General features: G+C 53.2%; 1 protein-coding gene across 2 annotated transcripts; it reads right to left on the bottom strand.

Moving 5' to 3' along the window:
• Window positions 1-218: 218 nt before the first annotated feature.
• On the bottom strand, window positions 219-24,201 carry TMPRSS9 (transmembrane serine protease 9). 2 transcript variants are annotated; one of them, XM_045544162.1, is made up of 18 exons: window positions 24,060-24,201; window positions 19,711-19,838; window positions 18,316-18,383; window positions 17,989-18,164; window positions 17,152-17,193; window positions 16,288-16,401; window positions 13,380-13,551; window positions 11,958-12,232; window positions 10,418-10,554; window positions 9,662-9,980; window positions 8,772-8,943; window positions 8,022-8,293; window positions 7,252-7,388; window positions 4,974-5,361; window positions 2,349-2,520; window positions 1,076-1,341; window positions 862-998; window positions 219-398 (listed from the first exon to the last, which is right to left on the bottom strand). In XM_045544162.1, exons 1-18 carry the CDS (start codon window positions 24,199-24,201, stop codon window positions 237-239), a joined length of 3,279 nt encoding a protein of 1,092 aa, XP_045400118.1. In that variant the 3' UTR covers window positions 219-236. The 2 variants fall into 2 exon arrangements, with proteins under 2 accessions (XP_045400118.1, XP_045400127.1); XM_045544171.1 differs by lacking the exon at window positions 18,316-18,383 and having other exon boundaries at window positions 17,989-18,130.
• Between the last annotated feature and the right edge of the window lie 239 nt (window positions 24,202-24,440).

Here is a 24,440-nt window from a genome sequence, read left to right as displayed (position 1 = left end):
TGGGCCCCGGGGAGGGAGGGCAAGTGGTCCTTGTGGGGCCATGGAGGTGCTGAGTCGGCAAGGTGGGGTGCAGGGGCTGTGTTTATTGGAGAAAGTATGCAGTCATACTGCACCCTGGTACCCACAGCCCCCCACTCCCTGCCCACCACCTGGACATCCAGCCAAGGAGGGCTGGGTGGTGGGTGGGTCCTGCTGCCTTCACATCTGGCGTCCGGGCCTGGGCAGCCACGTGGTGGTCACTCCTGAATGTTCTGCCCTATCCAGCCTCTCACAGCCGACACTCGGGTGTAGACACCTGGGAAGTGGGGCCGGCCACAGCCATAGCCCCAGCTGGTGACCCCAGTTAGCACCCACCGGCCAGAGGGCTCCCTGCAGGCCAGGGGTCCCCCAGCATCACCCTGAGAAGGGAGAGAAGAAACGGCACTCAGAGAAGGCCAGTGCCTCCCCCATAGCAGCCCTTGGGCCAACGGGGGCTGGCCTGAGCCTTGCACCCCAGATCACTGGCCACTACAGGGCTGACCCCCAACTGAATGACTTCCCCTGTGGGCCTCACTTTTATTATCTGGGAAGTGGGTTCAGTGCTAGGATGATCCTTCATGATGCTGTCGGGCATTTGTGGAAACCTCCTACGGGGTCCCCGAGTGGAACAGGGTCACATGCAGCCAATGCCAGCCTGTCTGCAAGGTTCAGGGGTAGGGTGAGTGGCTTGTGTGTGCCCAATAGACGGTTGTGTAGTGAAAATTCCTCCAGAACCAAAAGGTGCCCTGCTTGGTCCAGCCTTAGTGTGCAGTGGAGGCAGGTGCCTGCCCGTGGGCTTCGGAATCCCAGTCCTCCCCAGGTGGGACGTCCCGGGGCGCTCACCGAGCAGCTGTCCACGCCGCCCTGCGGGTAGCCGGCGCACAGCATGCGGCTGCTGATCTGCACCGGGTAGAAGCGGCGGCACGTCTGCTCGCTGAGGAGGCGCACGGCAGCCTTCTGCAGCTGACGCGCCATCGAGCCTGCGGGCGAGACGGGCCGGTGGGGGCGCACATTGGGGACCTGCCCGAGGATCCGCCCCGCGGCCCGGCGCGCCTACCTCCCTCGCGCACCGAGCCCCAGCCGGTGATGACGCAGCGCGCGCCGTCGGGGGCCCGCGGCGCTGGCTCAGGCAGGCAGATGGGCCGCACCAGGCTGCTGCGGCGCACGGGCCCCGCCAGCTCGAGCAGCGCCACGTCGTAGTCGAGCGTGTAGAGGTTGTAGAAGGGATGCTTGTAGATGCGCGCCACGCGCTCCACGTGCCCCTCGGCACCGCTCAGGAACGGCGTGCCCAGGAAGGCCGCCCACTGCTTGGGGTCTCCGTAGCTGCAGGGCGTGGGGACAAGCGTTGGCTGCATCTACGTGGCCCCGCCCTCTTGGGGCTTCCCTGGCACCTTGGGCAGGGTTCTCGGGCTGCTCATCTAGAGATGCGCTAAGGCGGCCTGGTGCGGTGGCTCACGCTTGTAATCCTAGCACTATGGGAGGCCGAGGCGGGCAGATCCTTTGAGCTCAGGAGTTCGAGACCAGCCTGAGCAAGAGTGAGACCCCGTCTCTACTAAAAATAGAAAAAAACTAACTGGACAACTAAAAATATATAAAAAAAATTATGCGGGCATGGTGGTGCTTGCCTGTAGTCCCAGCTACTCGGGAGGCTGAGGCAGGAGGATCGCTTGAGCCCAGGAGTTGGAGGTTACTGTGAGCTAGGCTGACGCCTCCACATCTAGCCCGGGCAACAGAGTGAGACTCTGTCTCAAAAAAAGAAAAAAAAGGAAATGCACCAAGGCCATCTGGGAGGGTGAGGGGAGGCTGGACCAGGAACGCACCCAGTCCCACCCGCAAACACTGAGGTGACACCAGGGGCTATATCCATGTTCACTAATATTAGTGCTCTCCAAGGGGGACTCTGATGGTCGTGAGGGCCCTGCCCCTGCCTGCCCACACTCTCTGACCCCGAGCCCCAAAAGGCATGGGTTGTGCACCCTGAGCTGGGTGTCTGCTCTGCAGGGCCTCTGGCCCTGTCAGGCCCTGGGGAAGGGGGCTGGAGTCAAGTCCCAGCCTGGAGGGCTGGGAAAGGAAGTGGCCCCATACCCCCCGACCCCCACAGCCTTGGCCAGGAGCTGAGAGAGCCTGCAGCCCCCCCAGGTGGAGGCCCCAGGGCTGGACCCTCCCCAGCCCTAGGCAGTGTGGGTGGGCAGGGGAGGGCTTGGGGCAGTGGGAGCTGGTGTTGGGGAGGACATTTCCGAAAAGGAGGGGAGGTACATTGAATTTTCGGGCCACAGTTTGGTCCCAGGTGAACTACAGAGATGGGCCAATGGTGTCTGGGGGGGACTCACACGTCGAAGCAGTGCGCTGCCGACAGCAGCCACCTCTCTGCCACTAGCACGGCCCCGCAGCGGTGCTCCCGGTGCCACAGCCACAAGCTCACCTGCCACGGCCATTCCCCGAGGCCCGCGGCACTGCCACCCACAATCCTGGTCATCGCTGCCGCTGGCGCCAGGCCACAGTCTGCAGGGAGCCAGGTGGGTGGGGAAGTGGACCCTAGGGCGCCTCCTCTGCGCAGCCCACCGGGCGTCACCCCTCAGAGCATCCCCGCATATGAACCCGGAGTGTGGGTGGGGGGACCTGCCCCTGGAAAACTGCAGAAAAGGACATTGGCCTGGCACTTGGTTCTATAAATGAGCCTTTTCTGGGATTTTTGAATCCGTTTGTTTGTTTCTTGTGACCTCAGCTTTGGGGCTGTCCCTCCTCCCTTGCGGGGGGCCAAGCCAGCATCCCCTCCTACCCCACCAGCTCTGGCATCTGTCAGTCCTCCGAGAGCGGGGTTCCCTCCACCGCAGGGCCCTGGCACACAGGCGCCTACTCCAGCTGATCTCTGGAGCCCTCCCACGGCCCGCCCTGGCCCTCTTTGCCTGGATCCTTGTTTTAGAGACAGGGTCGTGCTCTGTCACCCAGGCTGGAGTGCAGTGGCACTAACGTAGCTCACTGCAGCCTTGACCTCCTGGGTTCAAGTGATCCTCCCGCCTTGGCCACCCAAAGTGCTGGGATCATAGGCATGAGCCACTGCCCCACCTTGCCTGGATCCTTCCCTGATACCTCCTCTGGGCTGTGACACCTCCCCACCTTGGCAGGTCACCTCCTCCTAGGATGGTGCCAGGCACAAGGTATGTCCTCAGAACAACTGTAGAAAGATGAACGGTTTCCTGAGGTGCTCACAGCCCACTTTTACCACCCACGGAGTGGGCTCTGCTTCCCCCTGATAACTCCCACGGGTGACTTCCTCCTTGGGGGAGACCCCCCCCCCGCAAGCTGGCTTCCCTGCCTCAGCTACAAAGGCTCGGGAGGAAAAGAAGGGGCTCAGTGTCTCCACCTAGAAAGAGAGGAGGGGGCAGGTCCCTGCCAGCCCCAGTGTGCCCAGAGCCTCGCAGCCCTGGGCAGACGCCAGCCTCCTGGCACCATCCTGCCCTCACGCAGGACCAGGTGGCCTTGGAGAATCCGCCAGGAGCTACAGCCCCTGTCCTCAGAAACACTCGCCACCTCCACGCAGAACCTGCCTCTGTTTTGGGGGCTTCTCCACCTCTGTGGGGCCCCAAGTTAGGAGCTCCCAGGCTGACCTGTTGCAGAGTAAAACTCAGCTCAGTCTGGGAAGGTGAGAGCAGAGACCCAGCCGAGGGCAGCTGCAAGGTTAACGAGAAACACCCTTCTCCCAACGACACGCCACAGCTGCAAAACGTCAAAACCACCTTCTCTGAGCCGTCTCTGCTTTCACCTGGCGGAGAAGCCAGACCATCAGAAACTGCAGTTAGAAGTCGTGGCAGCGTGAGGCAGGAAGAGAATGTGCCTCTGTCCCCTGCTGCTGCCAAGCTCCCCATGGAGGGTTTCCGCACACGACGCCCCACGGCTTCCTGTGCTCGTAGTTCCCAAGGAGACGGGACCAGGCCCCATGTTAACCCCCCTGCACAGAGTCCTGCTCTGTCCCCGAGCCCCGCAATCCCCCTACTCTCCCTTTGTTCGGTGAACCCCACGGTTCCTGTGGGGCTCAGACTCCCCGCTCACAAAGGACCAATCACCCTGACATCGTCAGCTACGGGTCTGTGCCTGTGCCCGATGGGGCTTTTACCTTTGACCTCCAAATACAGCAGTTCCGTATAGTTCTGATTAATGTTTAATAAAAATCAACTCAGCATCGTAGCTGAGAATGGAAAGATGGCAAAGCCACCTTCGCTGTCAGTATCTCCCTCCGGGCCAGTTACTGCCGAGTCCCACTGGGCTCTAGCAAGTGCCCGCGGGCGGCCAGAGCCTGCAGGTGTCCCCTTCCCGGCCACCCTGAAGCCCCCTGCTCCTCCCCACACCCCACCGTGATCGCGGGAGTGTCTGTTTCCCGAGCCTCGCACCCCCTCTGCCGCCCCGCAGGCTTATGAACAGCGGGTGGAGTGAGTGGAGACCCTCCTCCCACCCCAGAGCCCTGAAACAGGAGACAGGGTCAAGGGACAGGGCGTTTGCACTAGACAAGGTGTGTCTGCCCAGTGTGCTTGTGTGCGTGACTCTCGGGGCCCATTAGGGCTGAACTGTGTCCCCCCAAATTCGTATGTCAAAGTCCTAACCAGCCCCCAGAGCCTCAGAATGTGACTGTATTTGGAGACAGGGTCTTTAAAGAGGGGATTAAGGTAAAATGAGATGCTTTGAGTCCTAATCCAGCAGGACTGGTGTCTGGATTAGGACACAGAGACTCACAGAGGGACGACCGTGTGAGGATGCAGGGAGAAGGTGGCCGTCTGCAGCCAAGGACAGAGGCCTCAGGAGGAACCAGCCCTGAGGGCACCTTGACCTCAGACTTCTGCCTCCAGGACGTGAGAGAATAAATGTCTTTTGATTAAGCAACCTGGTCTGTGGTTGTTATAGGACTCACGCAAGACCCCGCCACTCTCACACGCCCCTCCATTTCCCATTTTTCACGGTACCTGGTAGCTGGGAGCGCATGGTGGTCTCAGGGGCATCTGGCAGAGGCGTCTGTCCCCTAGCAGTGGTGCTCCTGATGGATACAGTTGCATTGGCAGGTTGGCTGGTGGCCCCGGGGGTGGGTCTGAGAGTGGTGATGCCAGGGACTGTGAGGCCTGCTGTCATGCTGGGGAGGTGGCTGGTGGTGGCCAGTGTCCTTGTAGTCAAGGGGAGAGACATGGGGACAGGGCTGGAGGATATGGTCTCCAGGATCCAGCCCTTCAGCCTGGTGATCCTCACGTACACACCAGGTTTCTTGGCCTGCGCACAGCCGATCCCCCAGCTCACAATCCCCGCCAAATAGAACACGCCGGGGGTTTCCTCGCAGGCCAGGGGGCCCCCAGAGTCACCCTAAAAAGGAAGGACCAAGTGCTGGTTGATCATTCGGATTCCCTCTCTGCAGGCCCTTCCGAGTCCCCGCTAGTGGGTGAGACCCGACGGGAGCGGGAGGACGCAGGTCAGGGACTCGGGAGGCCTGGCTGTGTGACCTCAAGCGAGTCACTTTTCTCTGAGCCTCCCTCGTTTTTCCTTCTGTTTTGGAGACGTAAAACAGTGTGGAAAACTCTAAAGAAAAAAATAATAGCCAGGGATAGGCCCACGGCCTGGCATTAACCACTGCTCATTAGCTGCCAGTCATGGGTCTGTATGTGTCAAAAGAATTACACCATAACATACAACTTTTCTTTAAAATTCTAGAATGTTAGAAACAAAGCATAGGCCATATAGCAGGTTGTGTTTTCTAAACATGGCCACAACAATGTCTCACATACAAGAAATGAGGCCTTGACACTCCTCCCATTGAGTGTGGGGAGGGTCTATGTCCCTCCCCTTGAACCTGGGCAGACCCCTGTGACTGCCTTCACCAACAGAGTTTGGGGGCAGGGATTTGACTTCCAAAGTTAGGTCGTAAAAATGCCATGTGTTTCCTCCTTGCTTCCATGGGGCTACTGGTTCTTAGAAACTGGCCGCCATATTGTGAAGAAGCCCAACTACCCAGGCGGACCCCATGGAGAGGCCGTGTACAGTGAGTAGCTGAGATCCTCCCGGGGCCAGCGCCAGGCGGCCAGTAGAGCTGCCTCCCCATCCTGCTGGCCATCAGCCATTGGGCACCCCAGTCTTTGAATCTTCCCAGTCAAGGCCTCATTGTGTGACATGAGCAAGCCAGCCCCCCCCCCCCCGCCCCATGCCCTGCCTCAATTTCCATCCCCTGAGATCTATGATCAGAATGAAATGGTGGTTTATTTACTGCTAAGCTTTGAGATGTCATGTGATGGCAGTAGGGACTGATACAGCCCTGTCACCTCCCCAAGGGTAAACACTGTAAGGATTTGCTGTGTTTTCTTCTAGGCCTTTTCCTCCACTATGTGTTTACATTTATATTTTTAGAAAATATATATTATTATTTTAAAATGTATATAAATACGTTACATGTAACATTTTGCAACTTCATTCAACATTGTTTTCAAGATAACAAGCTAACTGTTATGAATTGGCCATTTATGTATAGAATAAATAAATAGAATAATAGATATTTTTATTGTTAGATATAAAGAATAAATGTAACGAATACATAGGACAAAAAGAGTCTGTGCAAGGCACTGTTCCCACAGCAATCCTAGAACATAGGTATTGCTAGGATCTCCACTTTACATATGAGGATCAGAGGACCAGAGAGGTTGAGTAACTTGCCTAGGGTAACACAGCTAGTAAGAGTTTGAGTCAGGAGTTAAACCCCAGAGTCTGGTTCCTTAAACTGGACTGGTTAGTTAGATTCCCATTGCATTTTTACTTTTTCTTTTTTCCTTGTTTTTAGAGACAGGTTTCACTATGTTGCCCAGGCTGGTCACGAACTCAAGTCATTCTCCCACCTCGGCCTCCCAAAGTGCTGGAATTACAGGCGTGAGCCACGGCACCCAGCCAACTTTTCAGTTAATATATACTGTACATCTTTTAAAATTGATATGTGTGTATTTTGTATACATCTACCACACGCTTTTTAGCTGCTGCCTCATCTCCTGTCTTGACACTGAATTCCTTTAACCAATCTTCCATCAATGGACACCGGATAGTGGACATTCCAGGTTTTCCCTCCTCAAACTCCGCTGCACTGAGAATTCTTTTACCTCCGTGTTTGCATGCTCTGAGCACTGCAGAAACCTAGACCCAGATGTAGGCTTGCCAACGGAAGGGGCATTTTCATTTCGTCTAAACACCGCCCAATTTCCATCTTTGAATGCTGACCTGGCAGGAGTCGACTTTGCCTTCTAGGAACCCGGCGCAGAGCATGCGGTCTGTGAGGGAGAAGTTGTAGAGCGCACTGCACGCCTTCTGGTCTAGGATGCCCACGGACGCCTTCTGCAGAAGCTCAGGCTTCGTAGCTGCCGGGAAAGCAGAGCCCACAAGGCCACTTACACAAACCACGTTCCATTTAGCTGATAACACCCTGACGGCGAGGCCTGCCCTGTCCTACAGACAATGAGATGGAGGCTCACAGAGTTGCAGGAATCGTCTAAAGCCACAGGGGTGAGAGGCCAACCCCAGCTCCCCAACTCAGAGCCACTGTCCCCACTGAGTGACCTGTGGGAAGGCCATTCTGAGCTTTCAAAGGAAGTGTCAACTCTTGGGGTGGGGAGAGGTCTCTGGACAGCATAGCATGAGTCAGCAAACTTCTTCTATAAAGGGCCACAAAGTACATATTTTCAGCGTCCTGGGCCCGTAAGATTCCATCACGACTGTTCAACTCTGCTGTTGTAGCAGGAAAGCAGCCATGGACAACCAGTCAGTGAATGAGTGTGGCGTGTTCCAGTACAACTTTATTCATACAAACATGGCATGTTTTAATAAAACTTTATTCATACAAACAGGCCATGGGCTGCATTGCGCCCCTGGTGTAAGGGAAGGGTGAGCAGTTTGCAGGACCAAAGGCAAACGGATCTGCCGCAGAGGTCCCTACGCGGTCCAGCTGGTTTAGGGCCCAACTCTAAAGCCACCCCTCCCCTCGCAGGGCTCACCGTTTCCTTCCTGCGTGTTGCCCCACCCGGAGATCATGCACTTGCGGCCCACAGGGAACTTCTGGATGGCCAGGGGCAGGCAGACGGGCTGGATGTACTTGTTGAAGACCACGGGGCTGGCCAGCTCCAGGACGGCCAGGTCAAAGTCCAGGGTGCCAGGGTTGTACAGTGGGTGCAGCACCACCCTCCGAAGCCCGATCTTCACCGGGCTGCCGCCCAGGCCCAGGAGGGACACTGTGCCCAGGTGGGCCCGCACTTGCTCCACCTTGGTGCTGGGAGACAGGGGCCCTCAGATGTGCCACCCGCCACCCAGGGGGCCAGGCGGGGCTGCCCGGGCCAAGGGCCACCCCTCAGACCCTGGCTCCCAAGCTGGGGGACATTGGGCAAGCCAGGGAACCCGTGGGGCTTCATCGTCTACACCTGTGACAAACGTTCCCCCAGCTATATGAACTTAAAGACAAATATTACCCGTTTATCAGGCAAAACGGGGAGCCTCCTCCACTCCCCGGTGAGGCCCCCTGGAGCCTGGGCACTGCTCTCAGAGCCCCATGCTTCTCTTTGGGGGCTCCTGCTGTCTGGGTTGCAATCGGACATTCGGACACCCTCCCAGAGAGCCCCGAGGGAAGGGCTGCCCTGCCTGGGCCCACACGGCAGCCCCAGCACAACGGACACATCAGACAGAGCAGGTTTCTGACTACACAGCACAAGGAGGGGACATCGGGCAGCCCTGCTGGGGGAGGCGGGCCTTACTGGTTGAAGCAGTGGGCAGCAGACAGCAGCCAGCGGTCCCCCACCACCGTGGCTCCACAGAAGTGCCGGGAACCCTCCTTCAGGCTGACCTGCCAGGGCACCTCCCCGGACGCGGCTCCGAACCCGCCCACGATCCGCGTGGGCTTCTCCATCGCAGGTCTGGCCCCGCACTCTGCGAGGGAACGAGAGAGAAGGTCCGGGCATGTTGGCCACTTAGAACTCCCACGACCTGGGCCCCAGAAGGGATCTCTGGACTAAGGAATGAGTCTCCTGGCTCCAGCCCGGCTGGGGCAGGCAGAGATTCTGCCTCAATGTACAACCCGGGTACAGAACTTCGGAGAAGGGGCTTCTAGACACCATATTGTACGTCTGTTTAACTTTGTGGTTCCTATGGACCCAGGTCCATGCTGCAGTGAGACCTGATGTTGCACCACGTTTCATTTCAATTCCACCCCTACCCCAGTCTGCCCCAAATCCAGTAACCAAACTCTTCCCTCTCTGTGAGCCACTCCATGAGTGCTTCAAAGGACACCATCAAGAATGTGAAAAAAGGCCAGGTGTGGTGGTTCACGCCTGTAATCCCAGTGCTTTGGGAGACCAAGGTGGGAGGATGGCTTGAGCTCAGGAGTTGGAGGCTGCAGTGCACTGTGATGACACCACTGCACTCCAGCCTGGGCAACAGATAGAGACCCCCATCTAAAAACAAAAAAAAAATAAAAAATATAAATCTGAGGATGACCAATCCATGAACTTCCTATATGTCTGTGCTCATGGCAGACATCACTAATCAATCACCAATCTCTTTCCCACCAAAGAGGGAAAGCCAGTACCAACCAATCTGGCCCTGTACAGGGGTGGATGTTACTCCTACCTGTCTGCCTGGAAAATACCTTGTGGCTTAGGGGTGGTGACGGGGTCTCGAGGCACAGTGCTGGGGGCCGGCGAGGGTTTGGTGGGGGTGTTGACCACAGGGCTCTCAGGGATTGTGGGCCAGGCAGCATCAGGGGTGACAGGGGCAGGAGCCACTGTGGGGGCCAGAGGCAGGCTTGCCATGGTGGTTGCTTCCAGGATCCAGTCCCGCAGCCTGGTGACGCGGGCATAGACCCCCGGGCGCCGGGCTTCTGCACAGCCGATTCCCCAGCTCACGATGCCAGCCAGAAAGAACCTGCCAGAGTGCTCCTCGCAGACCAGGGGGCCTCCTGAGTCACCCTAGGGAACAGAGGCACAGCCTCGGGGTGGGCTGGGGCTCTCCGGCTGCGTCTGCTGGAACCTGCCTGAGTCCAGCCTGTCGCTTGCTCACAGCGACTTACAGCCCAGGGGCAAGAGACCACAGGGTTTCCATAGACCAACCAACACTTTCCCCCTACAGAGGGAGAAACTGAGGCCCGGGCATGGACTGGCGTCATTCATACAAGAGGTGTGGCGTGTGTACCAGGCCGGCTGCGGGGGACGATGTCCCTGCCCCCACGCAGGTCCTGGATTAGAGGGGGATTTACACAGGCACCCCACTGTGGGCAGCCTTTGTGGCGCCTGGCGACTGTCAGGACGGCAGAGGGGAGAGGGCAGTCAGGTTACAGCTTTGTAATATCCTCAAGGCACCACCCGGCGCTCAGTCCCAACTGCTTTAAAGTTCCCCTGGGGCTCACCTGGCAGGAGTCCACCTTCCCGTCCAGGTAGCCGGCACACACCATCCTGTCCGTGAGCGAGGGGCCGTACAGGCCGGCACACAGGGCCTGGTCCAGCAGCTCCACAGTGGCTTTCTGCAGCACCTCGGGCTTGACCACTGCTCCGGCAGGAAGAGAAGAGTGGGATGAGAGTGCCAGGGCCCCAGCAGCCACCCTGAGCCAGGAGGCTGAGGAACGGCTCCTCTCTGAGCCTCAGTTTGCCTAGCAGCAAGCATGGCTGCAGCAGCACCTGGCCCAGAAACTAGCAAAAGGTAAACACCCCACAGATGCCCCCGATAACATCTCAGGGGGTCTCAGCTGCCTCCTCCCAGAGTCTTAGGCCCCAAACTCCAGGACAATTTCAGATCTGCTCTCTCTGCATCATTCTTCTCAGTTCAACCTCCAAATACACCCAACACCCACCCACGTCTCTCTGCTGGGCCAGGTGGCCGTCGGTCCCAGCCTGGGTCATCACAGGCTGTTCTTACCCGCTTCTGCAGTTCCTCTGGTGCTGCCCTGCTAGATCCCTTCCCAACCTGGCAGCCAGTGCCACCCCTGCTGCATGTGGAGTCAGATCTTGCGGGCCTCTTTGCTATTCCTGCCACCCCAGGGCCTTTGCACCTGCTGTTCCTGCTGCCCGGCCTGCTTGTCCCCACAGAGTCTGCCCCACTTCCTCCTCCATCTCCTCTCTCCGGGAGACCACCCTGACCTCCCTGTTTAAAACTGCAGCCACTGGCCAGGTGCGGTGGCTCATGCCTGTAATCCTAGCACTCTGGGAGGCCAAGGCGGGAGGATCCCTCAAAGTCAGGAGTTCGAGACCAGCCTGAGCAAGAGCGAGACCCCGTCTCTACTAAAAATAGAAAGAAATTATATGGACAGCTAAAAATATATATAGAAAAAATTAGCCAGGCATGGTGGTGGATGCCTGTAGTCCCAGCTACTCGGGAGGCTGAGGCAGGAGGATCGCTCGAGCCCAGGAGTTTGAGGTCGCTGTGAGCTAGGCTGACGCCACGGCACTCTAGCCCCAGCAACAGAGTGAGACTCTGTCTCAAAAAAAAAAAAAAAAAAAGAGGCTTTACTGAATATATGTATTGTTGATTCATTAGCATAAGGCGCTATCCGTCCTGCCTGAGTGAAGCTTCTCTGACACACGGATTTTCTCACGGCCTCCTTGCACTGAGGACCACGAGGCGGTACGCTTGGGGGACATTCTAAACAGCAAAACACCAACTAAAAAAAACAAAAATTCAAGAAAGCTCGTGGCTCTCCATAGATCTGAAAAAGGACACTGTTGGCATAATGCACACATCGGGCGAGGCAAATTTTCCACCGTCCTGTGCACGTCGGTGAACTACCACAAAAATCCCACGCGTCTTGACGTTGGGGTTACAAATGAATTTTAGCAAGTGGTCAAATCCGAGAACACAGAATCCACGACTAATGAGATCAACTGTGCCTTGCCGCCCGCCTGCCTGGGGTAGGGGACGCTCATCTCCATGTCCTGGCCGGGGAAGATGCTTACGGAAGTCTTCCTTGAGGTAGCCCCAGCCCGAGATGAGACACTTCTTGCCGGGCGGGAAGACGTGCGTGGCGGCCGGGAGGCATGCGGGCTGGATGTCCCTGCTGAAGGGCAGAGGGCCACTCAGCTCCAGCACCGCCACATCAAAGTCGGCCGTGTCCGGGTTGTAGAGGGGGTGCTTGACGATCCGGGTCACCTGGGCACGCACGGTGTTGGCCTCCGAGCTGCTGAGGTAGGTCGTGCCCACGTAGGCCACCCACTCCGTCGGGTCTTGGAACCTGTGGGGGCAAACGCCAGCTTAGAGGCCACCGGGCGGGATACTCACCCCGGGCAAAAAATTTTACGGGGGGGTGCCAAAACTCTCAGTCGTCAAGATGAATCATGTGACGCCATATTTTGAAAAAATGAAGCAAATGCAAAAAGTGCCCATGATGAATAAAATATTGAGCAAATATCATTAGTCGTCAGAGAAACGGCAGATCAAAACCACCGCTTCACACCCATCAGGATGGCTGCACTCAGAACAGAAAACAAGTGTTGACAAGGACGTGGAGAAATTAGAGCCTCCGTGCACTGCTGGGGAGGATGTAGAATGGTGCAGCCGTTATGGAAGACAATCTGGTGTCTCCTCGAAAAAGTAAAGATAGAATTACCCCGGGACCCAGCAATGCCACTTCTGGAGATCTGCCCAGAGGAAGCTGGGGATACTTGCACGTCCGTGTGCACAGCAGCACGATGCGCAACAGCCAAAAGGCAAAGCAGCCCAGGTGCCCATCGAAGGAAGAATGGACACACATGACGTGGTCCATCCACATGGTGGAATATCACGCAGCCATGAAAAGGGATGAGGCTCTGACACAGGCCACAGCGTGGATGGACCTTGAGGACATCGTGCTCAGCGAGAGACACCAGACACAAAAGGACAAATCTTGTGTGATTCCACTCACAGGAGGTCCGTGGAGTCGTCAGATCCACAGAGACAGGAAGTAGAGTGGTGGGTGCCAGGGGCTGGGGAGGGGGCGGGGAGTGAGCGCTTCATGGGGACAGAGCTTCAGTTTGGGAAGTTGAGAAAGTTCTGGAGGTGGAGATTGGTGATGGCTGCACAACAATGTGAATGCACATACTGCCGCTGAACTATAATGGTTAAATGGTAAATTAAGTCACATATATTTTACCACAATTAAAAAGTTTTTTTAAAAAACAATGCATTCAGATTCAACAAAAAAGCAGAAAACAGAAAGCAAGGAAGAGAGAGGAGAGAAAGAGAAAGAAAAGAAAAAAGAGCTCCAAAGGGCCCATTCTAAGGAAACCCAGGAACAGTGAGGCCCCCGGAGTGCGAGAGAAAGTGCGGGAAAGACAGAGGTAATGGGTTTGGCACTGAGCCCGCAGGGATGTGGGGGTACGAGGCTGGGGGCAGGGGCTCACTCGTTGAAGCAGTGGGCGGCAGACACCAGCCATCTGGCACTGATGATGGTGGCCCCGCAGAAGTGCTCCTTGTTTTCTCGAAGGCTGACTTGCCAAGGGAACTCCCCCGGGGATGCTTCCATGCCACCCACGATCCTGCCGGCTGTCCTCCGGGCGGGCTGCAAGCCACAGTCTGCAAGGTAGAAGGTCACCAACCAGGACCCCAAGAAGGCAGGACCTCGGCCTGAGCTCCCTAGAACATCTGTCTAGAGTCCCCAAGTTCAAAGACATGCTCATGTGTCCCCCCACCACACTTGGCTTTTCTGACTGCTATGGGGTCTCCCTGTCCCAGGCTCGTGGGTCAAACACCCAAGGTCACATGCACCAGCTAGTGGCTGAGCAAGGTCTCCATCCAGGAACCTTTTCTCTGCCCCAGCATGAAAGCCGTGCGGCCTTCCCTCTGCCAATCGCACACTATCGTACTGTTGACGACAACATGCCAGGCACAGGGTGGGAGCTTCACAAACATGTCTGACTTGAATGTGGGCTGTACTGACTCATAAACCAGAGTTGAGTCCTCGCTTTCTCGCATTTCTACCTGCCTGATGGACAATTTCTTCCTCTTCCTCCTCACACCGAATACTCCTTCTGACATCTCAACTTCCACTAACATTGCCATGCAGTACAGGTTAACTCAGCAGGCCTGGATTGTCCAGACCCTGCACATCTCAAAGAAAGGTCTGGTCCTTGACCAAATCCTGGCAGGTAATCTCTAAGCCCTCGAAATCTGGCCTGAAAACAGTGTTTTTCTTTACCTGGGGGCTCGGACCACTCCAGAGAGTTTATACTGACGATAAGATTTGTGGTGGGGGCCTTGGGCCGTGTTGGCACCCAGAGGGGCTGGAGACTAAGTGTTGTGGGTTGAACTGTATCCCTTCCTCTGAAATCCTAACCCCCAGCACCTGTGAATGTGACTTTATTTGGAAATAGGGTCATTGCAGATGTAATTAGCCAAGATGAGGTTGTACGGGAGTAGCGTGGGCCCTGCCCCAATGACTGCTGTCCTTATAGACAGGGAATATTTGGACACACACACGCACACAAGGAGAAGGCCAAGGAATGCTGAAGATTGCCAAACACCACCAGAAGCTGGGGAGAGGCCTGGGACAGGGTCTCCCTTGTGGCCTCAGGAGGACCCAATCCTGCCGACACTTTGACCTTGGACTTCTGGCCTCCAGAACTGGGAGTCAATCAATTTCTCTTGTTTAAGTCACTCGGTCTTAGTACTTTGTCACAGCAGCCCAAGAAAACAAATACCCCTGGAGGTAGCTCTGCAGGCAGCAGGTGCCTCTACGACCAGCCCCCAGTAAAAGCCCTGGACACCTAGGCTCGGTGAGCTCTCTGGCTGGCAGCTGTTCGTGAGTGTGTGTAGTCACATAGCATTGCTGGGAGAACTAAGCACAGCCCCCCTGGGAGAGAACACATGCAAGTTCCCGCCTGGTTCCTCCTGGACTCCCCCCAATGTGCCTTTTTCCTTTGCTGACTTCCATCTCGTCCTTCTGCTGGGATTTCACTGTCGCTGGTATTCAAGACATCCCTTTCCCGGTAAGAAGCTATAACTGTGAGTACAACAGCTTTTCTGAGTCCTTCCAGTGAATTGTTGAACCCAAGGGTGACCTTTGGGACTCCCAACCAATTTTAATCAGCCTCCTACAGGTTGAGGACACCTTTATGCCTTTTTGTCATTGTCATTCTCCACATCCAGGTACTAGATTCTATGAATGTTCTTTTCACCAATTTGCAAGTTTCAAAATTATTTATACAAGAGTCCCCTTATCCTTGAGGGACACATTCCAAGACCCCTAGTGGATGCCTGAGACTGCAGATAGTACCAAACCCTATATATACTATGTTTTCTCCTGCACTACACAGCTATGATAAAGCGTAATTTATAAATTAGGCACAGTAAGAGATTAACAGCAATAACTTATAGCAAAAGAGAACAATTACAGCTGGGTGTGGTGGCACATGCCTGTAGTCACAACTGCTCAGGAGGCTGAGGAGGGAGGATCTCTTGAGCCCAGGAATTCGAGATCGGCCTGGGCAATATAGTGAGATCTTGTCTTATTAAAAAACTGAGGAAAGTGAACCTGTGGGTAAGGGAGCTACTGTACGTATGTGTTTGTATAGGACGCCACATCTATCTGCTTATTTAATCTACTTTTATGTTCTTTGGGAAAGTTGTATAATTATAGATAATTACTATTATAGGAATGACACATGTTTATAAGTTTAGACCTCAACATTTTATTTTTTTGTTGCTATTGATCGTGAAGGGAACTTTTTCCATTGTATCTTCTAATCTGTTATTACTGCATAGAATGATAGTTTATTTATGTATAGATATTTATCTTATACTTCCCTGATTATTGGACTATCTTATTTTTAATAGCTTTTTAGTCCATTTATTGATGTGTTTTAGATAGATAATTATTTCAACTGCAAATTATGGAAGTTTTCCCTCCTCCTTTCCAATATTTAAACTACTGTTCTTAGCCTATTACATGGGCTAGCATTGCTAGAAACACGTTGACTACTCTTACAACATTTTAATTGTCTACATCTGTTGCTCAAATCCCTTTGGCAACCCCCCATTATTCATATAACAGAGCTCTAGTCCCTGGTATTCAAGTCTTCCCACATTTTGGCCAGAACCTGTCTTCCACCTACTCACCCGAGGACTCTCCACTTCACACACTTGGGCTTTTCCTTTTCTGGGTCTTTTGCTCACGTTTTCCCTGTACCATGAGCACCTCTGCCCAGCTCTAGTAAACGCCAGGCCCATGTGCCCATGTGCATAGGGGGCAGAGCCCACAGCTGACCCTGTGAAGAGGCCATGGCCGAGACCAGGCCAGACAGGCAGACTGACCACAGTGCGCCTCATCAGATCCATCGGAGCAGTCTACTCTGTCGTCGCACTCCGGGTTCACTTTGGTCATGCACTGGCTGTTCTGGCAGGAAAAGGCGCTCCCTGGACAATGGCCTGAGGACAGGGAAGAGCCCAGCTCCCGACCTCGCTCTGTCTCTCCTGGCCACAGCGAGACCCCACCCTCCACTTGGAACCCCCAGAGTATGGAAAATATCCCTTATCTGTTTACTCATCTCTGAATATCTCAGAGCGTTTTGTCTTGCCATCAGTACAGAGAGTAACAACACAAAAACGTCGGTCAGCACCAAGGCCAGGGCTGCGCGACAGAAACACACGTGAGCCTCGTGTGTACTTCCAGACTTTTCAGTAACCACATTTTTTACAAAGGAAGAAAGAGTTTAAATTAAAATTTTAAAATTGTGGTAAGGCACACATAACATAAAATATATCATCTTAACCAAAAAGATACAATTTTAACCAAAGATGTGAGATGAGCATGTTTTGATGTGATAATTCAACTTTCAGGATTTTGTAATTGAGGATTTTTCTAAACTGATTTTTTTTTTTTTGGTAAACAAACCAAACATTATTGATTTGCTTTTTGACATTTCCTTTAACAATGGGCTTCCACCTCTTTAACAAAAGTTAATGTTTTCTCATGACCATACACAGCCATGTACACTTCAAAGTATCTCCTCTTTAAATTCTTGGCTCACACAGGACTGTGAATCTACCTCCTGCATAGGAAGCTGCAAAACCAGCATTTACAGTGTTCTGAGGGTTTCTGTTGCTTAGTTGAAAGAAGTCTTAGGAAACCTCTGCAGGTAATTACAACCAGAGAAAATGACAGAGAGAAAAACATACCTGACTTTAAGTCTCTTTCTGCTAATGGCCCCTCCTGGCTTCCTGCAGCAGAACAGAGTACACATAAGCTCATTCTGTGAGGGCGAAATTCCTTGAAAACACCTAACTGCATACTGCTGCCAGGGTAAAGCAGAAAGCTACACCATCCACCACAGAAGCCACTCAAATTCCGAATTAAATCAGCAGCCACAGGGGACTGGTGGCTCCCACATAGGACAATGCAGACGGGGAACATTTCCACCACCGAGGGAGGTTCTGTTAGCGCTGGAGCAGAGGCCGCCAAGACCCCAACCAGCATGTTGGGCGTGGCGGGGAGAGACTCACAACTGTCCTGCACAGAGAGGCCAAGGTGATGAATCTTTAACCTAACAACGGTCTGCACTGGCATCCGGCTCTCCCATCACAACCTGCCGTGCCGTACCACTTTAGAGCACAGCGTTGGCTCTTATTTCTACAGCATGGGTTGGCCAACTACAGCTGTGCGCCAAATCTGGCCCTCTTCTTATTATCAATAAAGTTTTTTCAGCACACAGCCACGCCCATTCTTTTATGTATTCCTGATGGCTGTTTTGGGGCTACTATTGCAGTGTTGGGTGGCTGTCACAGAAACCAAAGGCCCACAAAGATGAAAATAATAACACTTGGGTCCTGTAAGAAAAGAGGTGGCTGACCCCTGGTCTACGCCATGGAGGGGGAAGCAATGTGGGTGTTTTCTTTTCACGGGAAGGGGTGATGACTGAGAACCTAAAATGGAAAGCAACTTGCTCGAGCTCCCCTCCTGCAGCAGCCACCACCAGTTTCCTCCTGACGGTGTTTTGATCTGGATGGGCTGCTCACCCACAAGCTCGGCCGACACGATGGTGCCATAGGCTGCCAGGGGGATGTCATGTTCCCGCAGCCTTGCCCGGATCCCCTGCTGCAGTATCTCCTCCTCCAGGGCCAGGCTTAGTGGCTGCAGGGCTCGCAGCAGAAAGTGTAGCTGAAAATGCACCAGGACACTGGAGTTCCCATTCCTACAGGTAGGAGAAGAGGCCCTTGGAGAGGGAAGGGCTCCTCCCTATTGGAAATATGTCTGGAATTTTCTGGAATCTTCCAGAATCTTCTGGAATCCCCTAGAATCTCCCAGAACTAAGGTTCCTTCACCCAGTGGAGGCTCCAACTCACCTGTAACTCAGCACTGTGCAGCCCAGGCAACTCGCTTCTAACTCCGTCTTCTGAAAGCTACTTACAAACTGCAACAGAAACACCAGCAAACGCTGAGCTGTGCAGCGAAGGCACCCGCCACCACGGAGGCCTGTCATGCATCCGAGGGACCTGGAGAGGGGGTCGATGCCATGGGAAAGCATCTCCTTCTACACTCAATAAATGCAGAGTTCACAGAGCCGTGTAAATGACAGGAATGGGCATTTTGAAATTATTCCCATAAAAATATTGCTCCGTCAGCCGGACGAGGTGGCTCACGCCTGTAATCCTAGCACTCTGGGAGGCCAAGGCGGGAGGATCGCTCGAGATCAGGAGTTTGAGACCAGCCTGAGCAAGAGCGAGACCCCCGTCTCTACTAAAAATAGAAAGAAATTAGCTGGACAACTAAAAATATATAGAAAAATTATCCGGGCATGGTGGCGCATGCCTGTAGTCCCAGCTACTCGGGAGGCTGAGGCAGAAGGAACGCTTGAGCCCAGGAGTTTGAGGTTGCTGTGAGCTAGGCTTACGCCACGGCACTCTAGCCCGGGCAACAGAGTGAGACTCTGTCACACACACACACAAAAAAAAATTGCTCTGTCAACAGATGGATGGTTGCACAAAATAGGGTGTGTCCATACGACTGTATAAATCAGCCATAGCAATGGATAAATTCCACTTCTGGGGATAGACCCAAAAGAAATGACAGCAGGATTGAAGAGACACTTGCACACCCATGTTCACACCACCGGATTCACAATGGCCAAAGGCAGAAACAGCCGAAGTGTCCATCCAGGAAAAAAAGGACAAGCACGACATGGTCCATCCACACATGGAATGACACTCAGCCAGGAAGAGCACAATGTCCTTAAGGTCCATCCACGCTATGTCAGAGCCTCATCCCTTTTCGTGGCTGAGTGATTTTCCACGTGTGGACGGACTACATTGCATTTATCCATTTTTCATGGATGAATATTTGAGTTTTCACCTTTGGGCTATTATGACTCACGCTACTGGGGACATTCATGTAGAAGTGACTGTGTGGACACGTGTGTTCATTTCTCTTGGACAGATCCCTAGGAAGGGAATGTGTGTCACGTGATAACTATGTTTAGCCTTTTGAGGACCCGCCAGCCCGTTTTCCATGCAGCTGCACCATTTTCACTCCCACCAGCTGTGTGTGACGGCTTTGATTTCTCCACCGGAATAAAATGTAAAACCTCTACACGTAGCTTCCAAGTCCTGCAGGAGTCAGTCGCCTCCAGGTACAGCTCTACCGCACGTGCACCAGCCCCGCCACCCGGCCTCATCCTGTGCATGCCAGGGACCCGGCCACCCGCTTCACCTCCCCGGCCCCTAGATGCAAGCCGCCCTCACCAGCGCTTCCAGGGCGGGCGTCAGCACGCGGCGATAGTCCGAGGCCTCCTGCTGCAAGCTGTTGGCCCAGCGGATGCCCCGCAGCTCGGCTGTGTGGTCCACATCGACGCCCTGCATGGAGAGGAAGGCTGGGGACGACACCAGGCCCCGTGAGAGAGCCCACCCTTTGGGACTCTGGGCTCCGCTGAGCTGGCCACCACGGGCCACTGCAGGCTTCTGCCCTCTCTGCATCCGCACAGCCTGGGCAGGTCACTCCTGACAGGGTGGCTGGCGCCTCGTGGTTGTCCTGAACAGCTATCCTCAGTGCACCCTTTCAACTCCCCAAAGTGTCCTGGTTTGGTGATAAATTCTACAGCCACCCACCCAAAGGCCTCAGGTACAGCTGCCTCAGACGTCCCCAGATTTTCCTGGGGAACAGGAATTGTCCCTCTCACGCTCATCTCCCCTGAAGTGTCCAGCCCAGGGCCTGAGCCGACTTCAGGACATAGTGGCTGGAATGAGCTCAGGAGACCCTTGGTCCAGGAAGCGGGACCCCCAATACCTCAGGGCCATGAGCACAGCAAGGGGACATCGGGACCCTTGGGCCACAGCCCCTGGGGCCAGCCTCCAAAACCACACAGGTTTCTAACCATCGGGGACATTGTGCCCAAAGTACACCATAGCAAAGAATGATAGTCATACAACATTTCTAAATAAAGGCTACGACAACAGCCACATAAACGGTGAAAGCATGCATGCAGCTATTGAAAATGCGCACTGGATCGTTTGAGCTCAGGAGTTTGAGACCAGCATGAGCAAGAGTGAGACTCCGTCTCTACTAAAAATAGAAAGAAATTATATGGACAACTAAAAATATATATAGAAAAATTAGCCGGGCATGGTGGCACATGCCTGTAGTCCCAGCTACTAGGGAGGCTGAGGCAGGAGGATCACTTGAGCCCAGGAATTTGAGGTTGCTGTGAGCTAGGCTGACGCCACGGCACTGTAGCCTGGGCAACAAACAGAGTGAGACTCTGTCTCAAAAAAAAAGTGCGCACTGGCAAAAAAAAAGATCGTGATTACAAAATTTAAAAAATGAAAATAGCAACATCATAAACCATGAAAGCTGGGTCCTAATTTCATTTATCCTAAATGGGTAGATATTCTAGATGGATATTTAGATATCCATTTATTCAACAGATAGAATAAATATTCCAAAACAACTCTAAAAATGGTATATTTTCCTGTTCAAGAAACTATATAAAAATAAAGAAAAACAAGCACCCTGGCGTGGAGACAGAACTGCCCCGGCTGTGTCCCAACTCATTCCTTACGTTTTACTTTGAAATAACTGTAGACTCCCAGGAAGTTGTGGAACTATTCCAGAGAGGTCCCGTGTACCTGTCACCCAGCCTCTCCCAACATCTCCGACTGAAGTTTTGAGCTGTCTAGGAAGGGGCTGAATTTTCATTTTCATTAATTTTTTTTTTTATTTTAAGAGCTTCTTAAAGACTTCCCGTGGTTTCAGGGGTTCCTGCTGGAGGTTATACTTATCTGTTGTTCCCAGGATGTATCTGTGTTTATAGAATGCAGGTGTGAAACTCTGCCCGCTTCCTGCCTCTCAGTAGTGCACGGAAGCATCTGCATGCACACACACACACGCACGCACATGCATGCACACGTGCACACACATGCATGTACACATGTACACACATGCACACACCCACACATGTACATACATACACATGCGCACAGTGCACACATGCATGCGTACACACACGAACACGCTGCACACATGTACACATGTAAGTACACACGTGCATACACATGCACGTGCACACTGCACATATGCATGCACGCACACATGCACAAGCCCAAATTGTATTGTACTTGACACCCAGGGCCACTAGGGGGCCTCAGTCAAACATGTCAGGCTGTCAGATGTTCCAGAAGTTCCACAAAATTTTTTTAAAAATTAAGAGGACCCACATAGGATCACCAACTTACTGTTTTGCCACACAAGAGCATTTCCCCTTAAATTATCAGTTACTACTATCATGTCATGGAAGAAAGGTGATTTTAACATCCCCAAAGAGAACTGCAGGAAACCTATCATTGCAGAGTGAGCCTGTCCCAGATCTCCACTGTCCGACAGAACACTCTGCAACGATAGAATGTTCTAGATCAGCGCTGTCCAACATAGCCACGCTCGTGGCGCTGGGTAGCTGGAATATGGCCAGTGGGGCTGAGCAACTGAATTTTAGATGTGATTTTGTTTTACTAATGATTAAAATAGTTACACGGGCCAGGGGCTGCTGTCCCGGACAGCACTGCTGCAGACCAACACCGGAGGAATATTCTGCAGAATCCTCACTGCCGTATTAATTGTGATAGCTAAAATTGGAAATTGCTCTGTGTCTCTCAAGAGGAATTCCTATGTTCTATATATTAGCACTCAGAGGACGCTTAGACAAACAGTGGAATGAAAAAAGGCAAGTTCTGAAAAGTAGGTACACGCTCCCATTCATGCAATGAGTCCATGCAAAACAGTACTAAATACATTTCATTGAAACATATACATGCATGTAAACGTATGTCTTAAAACCACTCATGGCCAGGAACAGTGGCTCACGCCTGTCATCCCAGCACTTTGGGAGGCTGAGGCAGGCAGGAGGACTGCTTGGGGCCAGGAGTTTGAGACCAGCCTGGGCAACATAGCAAGACCCCATTTCTTTTCTTTCTTTCTTTCTTTTTTTTTTTTTTGAGACAGAGTCTCACTCTGTTGCCCAGGCTAGAATGAGTGCTGTGGCGTCACCCTAGCTCACAGCAACCTCAAACCCCTGAGCTCAAGCGATCCTTCTGCCTCAGCCTCCCGAGTAGCTGGGACTACAGGCATGAGCCACCATGCCCCGCTAATTTTTTTTTCTAGATGTATTTTTAGCTGTCCATATAATTTCTTTCTATTTTTAGTAGAGACGGGGTCTCGCTCTTGCTCAGGCTGGTCTCAAACTCCTGACCTCGAGCGATCCTCCCACCTTGGCCTCTCAGAGTGCTAGGATTACCGGCATGAGCCACCTCGCCCGGCCATAGCAAGACCCCATTCCTACAAAAAGTAGAAAAGTTAGCCGGGCTTGTTGGCACCCGTAGTCCCAGCTACTAGGGAGTCTGAGGGAAGAGGATCACTTCAGAGAAAAGAATGGAATGTAGGTTATGCTGCTCTGTGATGACTGGTTATATACTTTTAAAAAATACAAATTTTGGGGCTGAGTGCGGTGGCTCACGCCTGTAATCCTAGCACTCTGGGAGGCCGAGCCGGGTGGATCGCTCGAGATCAGGAGTTCGAGACCAGCCTGAGCAAGAGCGAGACCCCCGTCTCTACTAAAAATAGAAACAAATTATCTGGCCAACTAAAAATATATATAGAAAAAATTAGCCGGGCATGGTGGCGCATGCCTGTAGTCCCAGCTACTCGGGAGGCTGAGGCAGGAGGATTGCTTGAGCCCAGGAGTTTGAGGTTGCTGTGAGCTAGGCTGACGCCACGGCACTCACTCTAGCCGGGACAACAGAGCGAGACTCTGTCTCAAAAAAAAAAAAATACAAATTTTTGAATGGGTGTAATTTGCATACATGGTTCCAAACAATCAAACACTGCTAAAGTAAAGGGTATACGGTGGAAAGTCTCCCTCCTGCACCTCTTGCTCTATGCCCCAGTACTGGTCCCAGCGGCAACCAATTGATGAGACTCTGCAACTTCCAGAAAATATTTATGCACATAAGCAAATATTGGCACTGTTCCTCGCCCTTCCCTTTTTTAAACATAAGCATCTTGTAGATCATTCTATTCAAATATGAAAGGCGCTTCCTCTGTTTATTTATAAAAAGAAAACTGCAGCCCTTACATTGCACAGAGCTGTCAAAACTCTGTGGGTTGTAATGTGTAATAACAGGAATACGATGCCAGTATAAAAAACCCGCAAACAAACAGGACATTTGAGCAATTGTGAATTTTGGGTGGTGGGAATACAAGCGACTGCTCCTTTTTAAATGGTTTTTAGCACTTTTCCAATTTCTTGAGATTTAAAGCGAGTTTGTGTCTCTGTCTCTATTTCCCTCCATCTCACCCCAGTTGTGAAAACTTCCTTCCATTGGGAAGACGGAAATACGCAGTAACTTGCCCACCTGTCCCATCCCTGCCGAGGGGGTGACTCCTGTGTCCCAGGCACCTGACATAGCATCAGCCTTCACTGCCGTGCTGGGACGCTCCGCCCTTTGATCCTGAGATGGTCACAGAGACATCACGGACCCACTTCCAGGTGTCGTTGTGCAGGTCGCCTGGTTTTGCAAACCCAGCCAATCCCACAGCCACTTACCCAAAAGGACTCCCAGGGCGAGGACGACCATGATGGTGGCCACCAGTCCGGTGACAGCCACCCGGCAGCGTGCGGCATCCGGGGCGGGGACTTCCTTGGTTGCCCGGGGCACGAGCTGCAAGTCAGCCACAGTGGGCTCCATGGCTCGGGGACACCCGCACAGCGACCTAGATGCCAGCAACACAGGGCAGAAACACAGGGTCAGAGCTTGCCGGCGTCTGTCTTCCCCTGAGCAACGGTCACAGCAGTGCCCTTTCTAGGGCTACTAGAAAGAATGAGTTTCCTACGGCTGCTGTAACAAGTGACCACAAAGTTAGTGGCTTAAAGGGACACAGATTTATCTTCTTATAGTTCTGGAAATAAAAAGTCCTGAAATTAAGG

Source organism: Lemur catta, chromosome 1 (genome assembly GCF_020740605.2).
Source record: "Lemur catta isolate mLemCat1 chromosome 1, mLemCat1.pri, whole genome shotgun sequence".
In the NCBI taxonomy this organism is placed as follows: Eukaryota; Metazoa; Chordata; class Mammalia; order Primates; family Lemuridae; genus Lemur; species Lemur catta.
This window is presented reverse-complemented; position numbering and strand designations above follow the sequence as displayed.